We start from the raw sequence: 16,463 nt of genomic DNA on the forward strand, positions 1-16,463 counted from the left end.
AAACTCCGAGATTGAGTTACTGATCAGGATGAGTTGTTTTGCAGACTTTAAGGAGAGTGTATACCACATGTATCTTCAACTGTAGTTGATGTGTTGTGTTCTTTTTCCCTTCAACCAAGCTTTTTATTTTACCCAAGAGATTTTTGTTTTATTTGACAATGTTTTTACTGAGACAACAATCTTACACTATGACACATTAGGATCGCGATACAAGGGGGAGTATTGTAGCATAATTAATCTTCGTAATCTTCTGGTGTATCTTGTCCTAATTAGTATATGTTAATCTAGATAAAGAATGATATATAATCTTTTATTCTACGGGATGCTCAATGTAATGCCTATATATAAGGTCTTTTTATCAATGAATAAATATGATGATTCTCCCTATTTGATGTGTATTACATTCTTCTGTAACAATTGCTTATTTATAGCATTTCATTTAGGGATAGAATAGCAGTTTTTGTAACCGTAACAAAAAAAAAGTTTTACTTTGTAACGCTTATAGTGTGTGTCCATTGTCAGTTGAGAACAATAAGCTTATGAGTTTCATCGAGAAATTGATCAAAAACCTATACATATATATAGGATTGTGCTATTAACACACCCCTAAATTTTTATTCATACTCCTCTTTTAAGGATTGTGCTATTAACACACCACTAAATTTTTATTCATACTCCTCTTTTATTACTATCACTAGGATTTAAATGAATTTACAATTTCACCTCTTAAAATTTGCTTTAATTTATGTTTGGCTCTCATCGTAGAAGTGGTGTGTGAATAGAATTTTGGGGTGTAAGAGCACAATATATATATATATATATATATATATATTATATGATATATACAGTATTGTCTGCATGTTCAAGAACCCCACGACTCCACGAGGCCAGTTTTGGAAGGAAGTGGCTTGCGTAGTTCGTGTGTCAAACAGATTGATAACCGAGACTAGTGTCCTATTCTATTGTGTCTCGATCGGGTGGAAGCAATTAAAGGAGGATAACAACAAGACGGTGTTCATACAATTATCTAGATGAAATCCTAGCCTGAGAGACTTCGATGTTTGTAAGTTTATAGGTATTTCCTTCCTCTGATAAGCGTCAAGTTAAAAGTTCATATTTTTGCTTGATGAGTTGTACTCTCTCTCTCTCTCTCTCTCGCTCGATTAATAATCCATCCAAATCCGTTGACCAGAAATAAACGGTTGATCCAAGGCTTTGCCAGAATGTGTCTCAATACAAATTAGGAATGGGATCTCCCCCCTTCAAAGCAAACATATTTAAGGTGGCCCTCTTCTTTGAGAACAAAGTCTCTCAACAACTACAAAGCTCACTTGTTCATCCACCCTAAAAGCCACCGCTGCCTTTATGCCTCGAGTAATCTCCAAGCTTTCTTCCTTCCTTTTTCTTCATCCGTTCTCTTCTGTTTTTCGAGTTTTTCTCCTTCCTCCCATGGAGAAACACCGATACGGCTTGGTGCTAACTGTTCTTGTGGTCGCCACCCTCGGCGTTGTCTCCTTCGTTTCATGCGTAGAGAACAAAGGTAAGGAATTTGTTTCATTCAAAATATCATCATTTGTTTGGTATCAGGGGTTAATTTCTCGTGTTATGGTGATTGTCATTCGCAGGACGATGAGGTCAAGTTGGTTGGCAGACTTTGTAAACTGCCGGAAAGTCATGCATTCGGATTCGGAATTGCAGCATTAATCTGCTTGGTTGTTGCTCAGGTGATGGAAATTTGGTGGCTATATGCGGTCATTTTTGTTCAACAGAAAAGAAGAGTAGTGCTTCCAAAGCCAAACAACCTTTGATTTTGATTGCTCTTCTGTTCATCACATGGTATGTTCTCAATCCAATTCTTCTCTTACCTATATTGATTCTACATCTTATCAACTCTGATACACTTAAAGCATCGCATCCAACTTAAACTAAATCGTCGAGATGTCTGTAATATGTGTCATCTTTTAGTTAGAACATTCGACTCATAATTAATTAATTTTCTTTTATATTAAAGTCAGGACGATGAAAATTATGTTATGTAATTTCATCCAACCAGAGTCGAACTTTCCAACCTCGAAATTGGTTTTTAATTGATGTGGGTGAGGATCACCATCAGAGATCAGACCTTTCTAAGGTAGCAATTGAGATTGGTTTTGGTGGGAGAACAAATATTTTAAAAGTTCTAGAACACACAGCTAAAACTGTCTCAATTTCATAGTCAATCTCAAATGAGTCAAATCTGCCAACTGTTAAGTAAAATAAACAAAGAATGGTACTGATATGACCAATGTTTGCAGGATGAGCTTTGTAATAGCAGTGACAGTGATAAGCACAGGTACTAGCATGAACAGAAAGCAGTCCTATGGAGAAGGATGGTTGGATGGTGAATGCTACCTGGTCAAACAAGGAATCTATATTGGTTCAGGAATTCTGGTCCTGGCTCTGTTCCACACTAGGCTTAGTGATCACCTAGGAAGCACGGAAGCGCTAGAAGTGTCACGTTTTACGCTTCCAAAGCGGAAGCGTGATGAGAGCGTGCAGAAGCGACCGGAAGCGCGAACCCAAATAAAGTAGTTATGGGAGCGTGATGGAAGCGCGAGCTTCCATTTGGAGGAAGGTCAATCTATCAATTCCCAATCTTACGCTGCCTTTACATATCAAAAACTCAAGATTCACACAAGTACCGAACCCCAACATAATGGACGCCTCATAAGCTTTGAAGGTATATTGGCCTCCATGTGTTGATGGAGATCAAAGGAGATCAAGATTGTATCAAACAAGATTTTCGGAAGTGCCTTGATGAGCTTGTCGGAGAAGTCAATGTTTCCTAATCCAAATAGGAAAGCTTTATGCCATAAGGTCTCTTGCCATATAGGTTGATATTCTCTCCTTATTTTGATAAGTTGTTTTGGAGAAATGATAAGATTACATAGGAGGGTTGGTTAAGGATAATATTGGTGAGAGAAAAAGATATTTTCGGATAGGTTTGTATTTGGTACGGATGAGTTGGAAAAATATTCATGAATTGGTATTTTTCATATTTAATAAGATGTTTACCTTTTCTATTTGGAGAATTTTTAGAAAGTGTTACAAAAGAATGTAATACGCATCAAATAGGGAGAAACATCATCATTATTCATTGATGAGGGAGACATTTATATAGGCATTACATTGAGTATCATGTAGATTCATGGATTATATATTATTCCTTATCTAGACTAACTTATACTAATTAGGACAAGTAATTCTCCTACAACACTCCCCCTTGTATCGCGATCATAATGTGTCATGGTGCATAACCGTTGCCTCGGTAAAAACTTTGCCAAGCAAAACAAAAACTTCTTAAGTAAAATAAAAAGCTTGGTCGAAGGAAAAAACACAATGCACCAACTACATTTGAAGATAACATGTGGTAGAGACTCCCCCTGGTTTTGCAAACAACCCCCCTAATCGATAACTCAATCTCAGAGTTTAGATAGATAGCGTATACGAACGCTCTTCACATTCTTCAAAAGTTGCAATAGGTCAATGATTTGAATATCAAATCTCGCCAAACATTCTTAAATCAAACATGTACATTTATCCGTACATAGATAAAAAGAAAGAGAATTGCCTAAAATTAGGCATCAAATAGGGGGAAGCATCATCATTATTCATTGATAAGGGAGGCATTTATATAGGCATTACATTAAGTATCTCATATATTAAATAATTATATATCCTTCATTATCTAGACTAACATATATTAATTAGGACAAAATACACCGGAATATTACAAAGAGTAATTCTCCTACAATAGAAAGGTTATTATATGGGTGTAATTGTACTTATCTAGATGGTAAGTGAGAGACGTCTCTTTACAAAAAGAGAGGCACGGTGCTAGGAGGGCTTAAGGGATTCTGGAGAGATACAAAGAGAAATACAAAACTAAGAAAGGGTTTTTGGGGTGGTGAAGAAAAGGCACGGCATATATATATATATATATATATATATATATATATATATATATATATATAGTCTTTATTTATAGTGAAGTTTTGTAGAGATGATCTTGAATAGCATATCTAAATATTGAATCGCTTATGGTGAAAAAATTTAACCGAAAAGTGTGCCAAAATTGGAACTTCACTCTGTAATTCCAGAGTGAAGCTTCACTCTTGATAGGGATTATATATATATATATATATATATATGCTAGGGGTTGGTGACCAAAAATACACAGTGAGAAAACATAAGAAATAGAGAGAATTTGTTTTTAGTTTTTGGTGAGATCTAGCATAGTCCGAGAGATACTCTAGATCAGTTCTTAGTGGCAAGAGACATTTGTGGCTATATTGAAGACCTCTGTGGCGTTATCATCATTCGTGACAACAAAGACCTTTGTGGCTTTATATACACTTGACCGTGTTCTTCAAGTGTGAAGTAATTTTATTTTTGAGAATATATCACAATTGATCATCCATTGTCATTATAATATTTTATTCAATAGTAAAGTAAAGTTTCTTAGATAAATTTCATTGTTTATCTCTTAACCGTTCCATCTAGTATTTTTAAGCTTCAATGATGGCTTCGTGGCTGTGTTTATTATCTCCCTCTAATGGAGTTTACGGCTATACAGAGAGAAAAATGATGGTCGGGGTTGAGAAGGACTGAAGGAGAGAGCGAGAGAGAGAGAGAGAGAGAGAGGTAACAACAGACTGAGTAAAGAGAAAATAAATGTGTGGCTGCTATTGTTTGTGAAGAGATAAATATAAGTCCTAGGGTGGGACGCGTGGTAGAACTAAGTATAATTGACTACAACTTCTATGTGTGATTAAAACATATATTAATCTTACAATTAAATATATAAAATTTAGTTAAATTATCTGAAATATATTACCATGAGTATATAATTTCATTCATTTAATTAGAAAAACTTGATATGTAATTTATAAAAAATAAATATTATTTATTCTAACGCTTCCAAAACGCACATGCTTCCAAATTTTTGAGAAAAAAAACGCTTTCGCATTTTCTGACGCTTTGTTTCCGTGTACCCGCACCCGATTCCATGAAGCCTAGGTGATCACAACTATGAGAAAGAGCAATGTTGAAGAAGGCTCCAAAGTAAGAGAGCAAAGCAAGTTGGACACCAAGGTGTAGCAGAGACTTCTTTCTGCAAAGACAGAGATCATACCCCATCCTTGAACCTATACAGCTATTCCATGTACGCAACGTGACAGCAATACCAAAACGGATGTATAGCCCAAGTTACTTGTATAAAAATAGAGCCACATAGGGGGTGATTGAAACTTGAAAGTATCAACTTGACTAATGCCACATGCATCCATATCTCAGGTATTAAATTGCACATCCTCACTTTGAAAATTGTCTCACCAGAAGGTATGTGAGTAACACATCATGTGGTACCAAAGTTTGGTAGCCTATCAACTTTCTTAATAATTTGACAGGCTACCAGCTTTCATAATAACTTGTTAACCCAAACATTCTTAAATTTGGTATGTCACAATATCACAAAACTGTTTTCTAGTATTGCAAAACCTGTTTATATACTTATGTGCCCGAGCTAGTTTGTCTGCAAAAACTTAAACCCAAAACAACACGTTTGGTGCAAAAGGGGATTTTTCCTTTTTGTTGTTTTTATAATTAGGGGGTGGTTGAAACGAATAGTGCACACCACCACGGAACCCACTAATGAAAACCAGTATTAATTAACAAGCCTCCGATTAGGTATGTTCTTTTCCTCTGGAATACTTTCCGCTGGAACAGAGGTCAACTAGTACGTCACAGTACACAACCAAAGAGTATGCAGGAATTTAGAAACAAATGAGAGCCATAGGAGGGGAGAAATGCGTAGCTAAGGTTTTCTGATGACCATAATAAGTGAAGATTAAACTCTGGCCATTTTGAGAAATCTTCTATAAGATAGATGCTAACCAATTCTAGCTGATAGATCAGGCTACAACCAGAATGTAATCAACACTTCAATGCAACCAGTTAGAAAATGCTCGGGATGTGTATGTGCACTCAGCAGAGAACTGTCGATGGGTAGTGCAAAAGAATGTAATCAAGAATTGAAAGCAGAACGTAACCAGTTTAAAAATGCTCAGGATGTGTGCGCTAAGCAGTGCTTGCAACACGTATCATAATATGTCAATGATCATGTAAATCGAGTGACTATTGTAGATAGACAGATATTCGAGCACCTTAACCAAACAAATTAAAGCTACACCATGATTTGAATCTCTAATTACCAATTGTATCATGGGCAATACTTGCATGAAACAAAGATGCAAATGGCCAAAGCCAGCTCATGGGCACAAAAATAAGCATGAACCAACTTAACTGTTAGCCCCAAGAACCTTACAAACATGAAGATATCCACAACATTACCTTTGACATACCGTCATCACAACGTCAAGATTGAGGGGATAAAAGAAAACCAGAGAGCATTCTGATAGAAGCTTTCATGGACCTTGAGCAAACAATGAAACACAACTTCCATCAGAAAGGCGTTTTACCACCACTTGGGCATATTACCACCACGTCCCCTACCACCATAACCATAACCATAACCCCTTCCTGACTGATATGAGCCCCGGTAATTACCACCACGCCCCGGACCATAGCCATCATAACCAAAATTCGATCTCTGCTGGAAGTTGACAATTGTCTGCCAGACAAAACACTTATACTATATTAGCACAACCTCAGCGATGACTTACCAAATTGGCAATCATACATAAAAATTCATATAAATTTGCAAACCTCACTATCCGTCTTCATTCTCTCAGAAAATCTATGTCCATTTCTTGCTCCACGGTTGACAGAATGACATGAAATTGTGTCAAAGAACTCATCCTTGTTATATGCAGGCTGCATGAAACAATCAAGAAAAGTTTTAACAAATTCCACTGGACAGCCAAACCATCTGGTATAAAAACAACCATGTCCCTACCTTCGTAGAACCTTCTTTGTCATCCAAGCTTTGACCAGTTCCACTGTCATCCACCCCCTCAGTTTCATCCCTCTGTTTTTCCTTTCCAAGGTATCCCCATACTTCATCCTTCTTAAACTTCTCATTCATGGCCAGAAAATCAAACTCTTCATTGTACTGAGCAGCCGAGTATTGTGACTGCAAAGCATAGTCAAACAATTGATTAGAAACTGAAGATATAGCCTACTTTCTGCAGCACTTAGAGACTCTTACGGTATAGAAGCTTTCATTGTTTATACTCTAAATGAGACAATCAATTATCCTTTATCTTAGTTGAAAGAGAATTCCTGCTTCATTCTAAAAAAAAATAAAAGTATTCCTCCATTTACTGAGACTTCAAAATTCCCAAATAGAATCACCGCGATTAAAAAGGTTTGGAGAGTATTAACTAGTTGATTGCTGATAAAGAGATAGTAATTCTTAATCACCCCACCCACTTCTTTTTTTCATGTACTTATATCTTGGTGAAAGTTACAAAGCCTTTTTACTCTCCCCCTTTGTCCAATCAGTCAAACTAAATGAGATGAAGGTTTTGATAATGTATATAAAACACAAAAGCACTTGAGCTTGCTGAAACATCCTATCTAAGCCAAATTACACCAAATTTAGTGTCATAAATATCCCATTAGATTTTTTGAATCGCAGATAATTAAAAACAAATAAGAATTAACATAAAAAAATGAGTCATAAAAAAGTTTGCAGTAAACCTGTGGTGCAGGCAACGGTAACAATGGTGCTTGGGTTACAGGAGGAACCATGGAAGAAGAATTAGATGGTGTTGGTATCATAGTGCCCATATTCCTCTGATCAACGTAGAGTTTTTGCATGGGAGATAGTATGTGTGAACTAGATAGTGCCAATTGGTCAGGGGTCAACAATGATGGAGGTGGTGTTAGCAAAGGACCTGCACCAGAAACCAAAGACGATGATGCAGGGTAGGGGAAGGACTGCACAGGAAGACCTGGTACCAAATCAGAAATGGCTTTACTAAAATATTGTGTTTCTCTCATATTCCAGTCTTGGCCAGGTGAAGGTACAGAATGCATATTCAGCTGACTAACATTCACTGGTATAGAATGAGATGGTAAAGATATCTGTGTGGCCAAGGATGAAGGCATATCAAGAGCAGAAGAGTAGTTTACAGAAGTTAGAGAGGGAGCAAATTTTGGATTTACAGAAGTTGATGTAGAAGACGAGATTGCAGGATTAACACGAGCTGAAGGATCTGCCAAGCCAATAGTTATCGATGCCTGACTTTCAGGAGCCTTATTCTGGTGTAAGATCGCAGACTGGGATTGCATATGGTGATGAGGCTGTTGAGACATATTCGGTGAGGCCCCATTGTACCCTTGCCAATACATCGGCAAAGAAAGTGCTGGAGGAGTGGCGATCTGAGTAGAAAAAGAATGCCCTGATGGAACTTCAGCTATAGAATGATATGAAGGCAACACAGTGGTATTGCTTTTAGCACTCAAAGAAGGAGTATCCAGCCACTGAGTTATTTCAGGTAAACTTTTCCCGCCAACCAGCGCTGATGGTGGAGAACTTGCAGGTGCCCCAGTATAATGTGACTGCAAAGAGAATAAATTAAACATATGAAATCAAACCGATCAACTTTTGAGCATATAAAACCTTTAGTCCTTAAACATGAGTATCCAATACCTGGATAATAGCAGGATCATCATTGTAAATCTGTTCCTCTCTTTGTGCAGGTGCAGTAGACGTAACTTGCAAATCCTACAATGGTAAAAACAAATTATTACCAATACTTTTGAAGCACCGTCCAGCATATTTACCATTCAAAGTTCATCTGTTTCAACTACCAAGGCAGACATTTCATCATAGTAAGATCTCATCTAGCATCATCATTCATCAGATCATGAAAGCTAAAAAAAGATCATCTTTTAGTTTCGAAAAAAACTAAAAAGAAATCAAGAAATGTAAAAATGTGAACAGAAAAGGGGGGGAGAGAGAGGGAGAGAGAGAGAGAGAGAGAGAGAGAGGAAGTTGAGGATCATCGTGCATGCTACATTAAAGAAACATATTAAAGGACAGAAACAATAAGACGAGGAAAAAAAATATATTTTATTAATCTGATACTTTTTTTTAAACACATAAACTATACTGATTACATCAAATCTTCATTTACAAGATATTGCATGCTGTACAAAGTATTAATTTAATACTAAGGTATTGATGTGTAGTAGAGCTCTTTCACAGCAAATAAAAGTTAGGAAAAAAGTGAAAAATCTAAAATGAAGTAAATGAGTAACATTCAGCTTACTAACTAAATACAAGACCATCATTTCAAATTGGTGTAACCATAATCAAGATATAACCATCATTTCATTTTGAGGAGTTTATATATTTTATATTTTCTTGTTTAATAAGACCAGGGGAAAATCAATTTGTCAATCACACAACCAACACAGCAATAGATTAATATTTTGATAAAAGAATAATAGATTTTATCATTCACCATTGAAAAGTTATAGTAGGAGTCTAGGAGATAACCAAAAATTATATAAAGCTTATACAAAAGTGCAACCAACACTAACAAATTTCAACATAGGGTTTTCTGATTACATAAAGAAATTAAAAAAAAAACTAATTATTTTACTCATCTTCCTCACTATTTACCCCGGACCCCAAATTGGTAAATTAGATAATATCCACATCTACAATTCTTCTAAGTTCTTAAAGCATTAGATTAATAGAAATCTCTTGACAGGTCAAAAAAAAATTCTTCATTGCTCTTCCATGGATATGTCAGCAGAAGAATGGATAAACCAATAAAAGAGTGACCTAGAGCTCTTAAGGGATATCTATAACAATATAAAGAGGAAATTTTGTGAACCTTCTTTCACATTATTCCTACAATTTCACTGTGCAGGTTACATTGACAACTTCCCTTTACCATATAATCTTTTCAGCAATCACTTCTACCTCACAGGCAGAGTATCTGTGAGAGTTTGTCGTGTATGTTTATACACATATTTTACACACATACTGAGATGGTAACCCACATAAAATAATCCTTTTCTAACAACCAGTGAATCCCCATAGTTAGTGGCTTCTGAGTAAGTTCGAACCTTTACAGCCTAGACTAAATGAGAATTAAACTACAATATCCTTTATACAGACCCAATAGGACTACAGAAAGAATAATATGGTTTTGGTAGAACCAAAGCAATAAATCGCCAAATTTGCACTACAGTAGAACCCAAAGGGGTGGTTACTAAAGTTGAATGGGATTGAGAAGGATTGGAAATCATTCCGGATTTTGGCATGGGTCCCCTACAAATTTGATTTCCCCTTATTGTCAGTAAATACAATATTAGAGGAGAATGGGAATGACTCTCCCTAGTTTTAGTCCTTATGGACACACCTAGTGCCAAGAGCCAGTAAGGTGTTCAAGCAGTGTCACTAGTGTGGATATTTGTTTTCATGCATCACTCTACATCTGCATAAGTCATGCCTTCGAGGCTTCGAAGTAGCAATATCAATCAAAATCAGGAATCTAGTCAGAATGGTTGATACTTAACCTGTTGATTTCAATGATTTATTCTTACTCTTTGTTCTTCATAAAAAAATTTGTGTCATGGATGTAGGAGTATTAAGACTGAGAGTTACTTACTAATTATATAATCTTAATCTTCTGTCATTTAAAAATATCAATATACTGGAATTTGCCCATATACATAGGCTTTGTTAGGTTTCGGACTTTGAATATCTAAGTAGATTTGAAGAACTGATTTCATACTACTCTGTCTCTAGTTTTCATTTTGTCTCTTACATCTACCTTTCTTCTTTTCTTATCAACCTCTATCTATTCTCTCGGTTTCTCCCTGCCTCCTCCTTTTTTCCAACCTTATATAGTTCATACGCTTCAATGAGGATGTAACAAACAAAATCACACACAATATATACACACACACACAGACACAACACTCTGCAGCATTCTTTCTCTCTTCTTTTTCCTCATTAAAAAGTGAATGAGTAGCAAGTCTACTATAATTAAATAAAAAGTCACAACATATACCAAACAGAAACCACTACAGCACGGTTGCTTCCCAATCCAAAATGATCACTACAAAGTATAATCCTTATATTCAGATAAAATAGATGCTCAAAAAGAAAGAAACACTTCACCATAAACAAACTGATCCGCACCTTATATGTCATCAGTGACCACACTATTTCTAATTATCTACACAATCCAAAGTTTTACATTACACAGGGGCCACATTTCATGCCAAAAATTAAGAACTAAGCAAAAATGGCTCTAACAAACAAGAACAAAGAGAAAAAAGCTACAACTTTCTAGCGGAAAAAAAACGATAACAATTAAAAGGGTAATCAAGTAGGTTGTCTCCTGCATACCTTAATGTCGCTTCCTCTAAATAGGATGTGGTCAAACACCTTATCAATCGGAGGAACTTGTGGACCATCTTTCTTACGCCCCTCTGTTCCATATGACCTAACTACATTACAAAAAGTAAGGCATTTAAAAAGTTTTATTTCCCAAAGTACACAAGTATACTTAACTATATCATCAACTTTAGATTCTTCAAATGAATATAATACATACAATGTAAAAAAATGTATAGAATTGTAATGGTGCACCATGTACAAGTATGTTATTTCTCATCTTGATACAGAAATCATTGGAGTTCATGTAACCCTAATAAAACGCCGGTACCATTGATAACTAACAAAATTCAGAGAAGAAATTGAGTGTTCTTGTAGCTGTTGTTCTCATGTGTCTTCTACATATAACATTTCAGACACATTCTTTGCATCTGGTCATGTAATTAGTTTTTCTGAGGCATCATCTGACAGCTAACAATAATAAAAGACATTTATAAACTTCCTCAAATCATAAAATACAGTCATTATTGTCGTGGTCTACTTCGTTGTATTTGTAGCTCTATATAAGGGCCACTGCTTTGGTGCAAATCAGATTATGATATTCATTGTGTATGGTTTCAGATAATGAAATCTTTGTGGGATATTCCAGATTTATCTACGCATTTCTTCCCCCCTTCACTCCCGAAATTTTTGACACAATACTTATCCCCTACAAATTATTACCCTAATAAGACCTTAAACACGGTAGCTCCTGTATAAATAAACCTTCCATCATGATTTACAACACCACATTTACGTCTCACAACTTTAGACTGCAATTCTACATGTAGTTCCAATCCACGACTAGATGAAAACAAAGAAAGCACCTCTCTCTCTCTCTCTCTCCCCCCTCTAATTAATGAAATGTTGATCCTGTTCATGACAACACAAGCAGGTGCAACAGAATCTCAACCGAATCTTAACTAATCGACAAGATTGCAAGCCATATCCAAACAATATGCAGCAAGAAACTCACTAACAATCAATAAAAACAGATCCTCAGGAACTTGCAGACAAAAAAATTCCCAACATCCTTAATCGACAACCTTAATCGAAACCAAAAGCAGCGATTCTACGACTAAGAACAAGAAGAAATCAAGGTCGAAAAGCGTAGAGAGTACCATTTCTGAGGCCGATGGTGGAGTCGTGGACGCTGAGGGATTCGAGGACCCCTTCGTAGCGGATTTCGTACTTGGAGATTAGGGCTATGGTGCAGCCGATGTAAGGATCTCCGGATTTGGCAGCCATTGATGGAAGCTGGCTGGGGTTTTCAGAGCCGTTGCTGTTTTTGGTGGGAGATGAAGAGAGAGAAAAAGATGATTAGGGTTTGGGCTTTGTCTCTTTCTTTCTTGGGGGAAAATGGCAGAGAGCGGCAAAGCATCTATAAATTGTTTGGAATTCACCACCAGAGGGAAATGTACTCTAACCCGAAGCGGTTTAACACCATTGTTACTGACGTACTTTTTTCCTTTCTGAATCCATCGTAATGGAAAGATTAGAGGACACATTATAAGACTGTGTTTGGTGCATTTAAACTTATTTAAAAAGTTAGTTTATACTTATTTTTTAAAATAAGTGACTGATAAGTAAAGTAGCTGAGTGTTTGGTAAACTGATTTTTATAAGTGGTTGTTAGTGATAAAAGCAGTGATAAAACGTTTGGTAAACTCAAACTGACTTATGTTTTTAATTTGTCAAATGACTAATTTAGACATGTAATATAATTTCAAGTAAATTTTGATGTAAAATAGTGTTTCATATGATTAATATTGAATGGTTTTAAAATTTATTAAATATATTCTTAACATTACAACTTGGTTTAGATCATTGATAATGAGTGCCTCAACTATCTGTTAATAACTTAATAATGGTAATATCATGTAAATATATTGTAACATACATATATATATAATATATATTCAGAAAATATTGTTACAATCCATCGGAGACATCCGATAAAATTGGAAAGAAATATTGTTACAAACTTACATTGATCATATTCCGATCCAAAACGAACACCATAGGAACACATATATGATATTCTCTTTTAACTCCATATCAGACCACATGTACAAGCAGATGCTAATAATTTATATCTAGGAAAAAAGGCAATGAATAGTGAATGAATATTGATTCAAGGTTAGTATTTTCAATACAATTGCTCAACAAGTGCAACAGAAAACTCCATGGTAGTACCAGGTCCACCACTTGTCACAGAATTGCCATCTAGCTGCGACAGCAGTTGCACCAGATGCTGCTAATTGCTCCATAAATGATGGATAGCAAGTTGCCTGTCGAAGACCAGTTGAGGGCATGACATTAAATTCAACTACTTCAAAGAACCAACTCAAATAGGGTATACTGAAATATTGGTATTCTTGCACTCATCAATATCTGAAAATTCAGAATATATAAACAGAAATAAGCTACTAGGCACATATGTCAAATTTATCTAAAACTTTTTCTTTGAAAAAAAATAAACTCAGCATGGTAACCTTCAGGTAGGTATGGATTCCCTTCATAACCTCGCAAGCATTGACAGAAGTAACCAGACTGATTGATGGGGTTGACACATGTGTTGTTTCCCTTACAAGCATAACGCAATTCTTTTGAACTTTATCACATGTCCCATTCCCTATTTTCCAATTCAAAACCATCGGAAGCCCGATTGTGTTGTCTAGTTCTCGAAAACTTTTACTAGAGAATTCAAACTGGCCGTCTTCCACAATGAAAGAGTAGCTACAGGGGTTGAAGTCCCATATGAAGGCATGACTGGTGTAACTAGCCATCTTCACCGTGTGATTTTGTAGTCCAGATGGGATTGAAGTTTGGCAACACCCTACACCAGAACAAGACTCATTAACACTGCCAAGGCTCTCACATAAGGACATGCAGCCATTTATATACCTTTCTTGTTCTCGATAGCATTTGAAGATTGCATAAGTGTCACAGCCAACAGCAAAGAACTTGTTTTTGGTGCCAGATATTGTAAAAGGAGGATTGAGGCTCAATACTCGTACCCTGCTGAGATTCTTATCCAAAGAACCTTTGAGACTAGAGACTTCAATACATACACAATGAAATGTATAGAAGAGTAGATGAGTGATTGTATGATTTGAACGATTGTACCAAGTTAAATTATAAAAATTGCAATGATAAGAAATGAAACTCATAAGATACTATTCAAATTTAACTCTATTAATGTTGGAGATGTCTAGGAAATAAATAAAAACACTTAATCGAGGTTTACAGTACTTACTTTCAATCCTTTCAGCACACCCCAAGATCCAAAAGCCACTACAGGTGAAGCACAAATTGCAGCATAGGGTTTTCCATTGGCAGCCTGCTTTTTTTCAGCGAGGATCTCCAGGACTTCACTGTTCTTAATTTTACATCTTTAAAGAGTATCAAGTTTTTAAGCAAAATCAAACAAAAGCTTCCAAATTTAAACATGTAATACACAAGTACAAGTAAATGATTCATAAACAAATGATTGAGCTACTCACAGGTAGAGTGATGAGATCAAACGAGGTCTGGCCACAATCAGAAACCAAAGCATCAGCGATGATCTTAACCTCGTGACAAGCCTCAACCCTCAGCTGCTTCTCCACATAATGACAGTGACGTTAGCTCCATGTAGTTGGCAATCGGAACCAGAACCTACACATATATTAAATGAATCAGTCTGACTCTCACAGGCACAAATCCACAGAAGAAGAAGAACTGAGAAGTAGTGTTGTTACCTTCTTGGAGGGAGAAGAGGAAGTCATGGCGGCGTCGGTGGTGGTGGTGGTGGTGGAGGAGAGAGAGAGAAAGAGTGGAAGAGTGGTTTAGGGATTAGATGTAGGAGTGTTATAAAGCATTTACATAACTCATCTTTGAAGATTGCCAAAACTTGCACAATTGCTCAGCAAATTTCATGCATTATAATTCAATACCAACATTAGCCATTGAACTCAAACCAACTAAATAAGATTCAAAACCAATTAAACTAATTAATACATTACAGAGAGAGTCGTACGACTTCATCAACTAATATCATAACCACCCCTCCACATTGGCAATAACCTTCAACTAGTTTCCAACAAAACAACAATCATATTTCTATATCCAGTAACCAAAACAAACTAATCGAAATCCTATCATTTTACTCTAAACCCACATCAGAAAATAACAAACTCAACAAAGCATTTAATATACGGAACACAAAACTAAAATGAAACTCTAAAGCTTTATCTTTTTATACCTCTCATCAACTGTAACATCTCCTGGGTTTTCCTCATCCGGCTCAACCCTTGAATACTTCTTCTTCAAATTCACATCGTTCCTAATCAAATACAATAATAACATTAACATTTTAGGAATGCAAAAACCCTATAATTCACGATAGCAATGAAATTGAACAAATTTTGAAACAAATTAGAGCCAATCCAGAGGTGCCCATGGGTAGAAGAAGAGATAAGGAACAATGCTAGTTGAAGACGGAGGAGGAGGGCCGTTGTCGGGGGTCGAAGGTGGGAGGGAGAGGACGAAGTCTTTAGGGGAGTATTGCCCGGAGAAAGGGAGGTGGGTTTGGCTTAGTTGATGGTATTTCTGTTTGATATGTGATGGGTCGTAATTAGTTGAAACCACCAAGGGTACCTATTGGTATTTTGAAATGTTCATTGATTCGCCGCTACAGTACGCGCATTAAGAAGCAGAAGCGGCTTTTAAAAGAAGGGTAGGAGCTACTTCTCATTTCAGCTTGAAAAAGCCTCGGCTTTTCGAAGTTGGAAGGCAGAAGCCAGTTTACCAAACGTGTTGATGGGCTTCACTTACAATCACCAGAGCTCATAAGCTCTACCAAACATAGCCTAAGTGGATGCACTATACAGGGGTGCTAATGTCATTCCACACTCTTATCGGTGTGTATTGCTTCTAATAAAGACTAAGGGGCTGTATTTAACTCTGATTTCAAATGATTCTCATTGATTTATTATAATCAATTGATTCTGAAAATCTATAGATTATTTCAACTCCACATAGATTCAGCCAGATTTCATTGTATTGTATTTACCAGA

At 36.2% G+C, this 16,463-nt stretch overlaps 2 protein-coding genes across 2 annotated transcripts; one reads left to right on the top strand and one right to left on the bottom strand.

Annotated features, from left to right (window-relative positions):
• The first annotated feature begins 886 nt into the window (after positions 1-886).
• Positions 887-3,054, top strand: LOC126794840 (protein MODIFYING WALL LIGNIN-2-like). The gene is given in 5 exon segments (XM_050521624.1): positions 887-1,075; positions 1,193-1,551; positions 1,626-1,725; positions 1,728-1,836; positions 2,295-3,054. Coding segments are annotated over 4 exon segments (672 nt in total). The 5' UTR covers positions 887-1,075; positions 1,193-1,365; the 3' UTR covers positions 2,572-3,054.
• Positions 3,055-6,100: 3,046 nt separating this feature from the next.
• On the bottom strand, positions 6,101-12,801 carry LOC126794590 (decapping 5-like protein). Its single transcript, XM_050521346.1, has 7 exons — positions 12,526-12,801; positions 11,378-11,478; positions 8,657-8,731; positions 7,702-8,565; positions 6,956-7,132; positions 6,766-6,873; positions 6,101-6,670 (listed from the first exon to the last, which is right to left on the bottom strand). The coding sequence occupies exons 1-7, from the start codon at positions 12,650-12,652 to the stop codon at positions 6,515-6,517; spliced, it is 1,608 nt and encodes a 535-aa protein (XP_050377303.1). The 5' UTR covers positions 12,653-12,801; the 3' UTR covers positions 6,101-6,514.
• Between the last annotated feature and the right edge of the window lie 3,662 nt (positions 12,802-16,463).

This window comes from Argentina anserina, chromosome 5 (genome assembly GCF_933775445.1).
Source record: "Argentina anserina chromosome 5, drPotAnse1.1, whole genome shotgun sequence".
NCBI lineage: Eukaryota > Viridiplantae > Streptophyta > Magnoliopsida > Rosales > Rosaceae > Argentina > Argentina anserina.

Coding starts and splice junctions, on each gene's coding strand:
- LOC126794590 (XM_050521346.1), bottom strand. CDS start 12,652: ATGGCTGCCAAATCCGGAGATCCTTACATCGGCTGCACCATAGCCCTA. Junction 8,732..11,377: donor TTAGAGGAAGCGACATTAAG/GTATGCAGGAGA, acceptor TTACCATTGTAG/GATTTGCAAGTTACGTCTAC. Junction 7,133..7,701: donor TACCGTTGCCTGCACCACAG/GTTTACTGCAAA, acceptor TATGCTTTGCAG/TCACAATACTCGGCTGCTCA.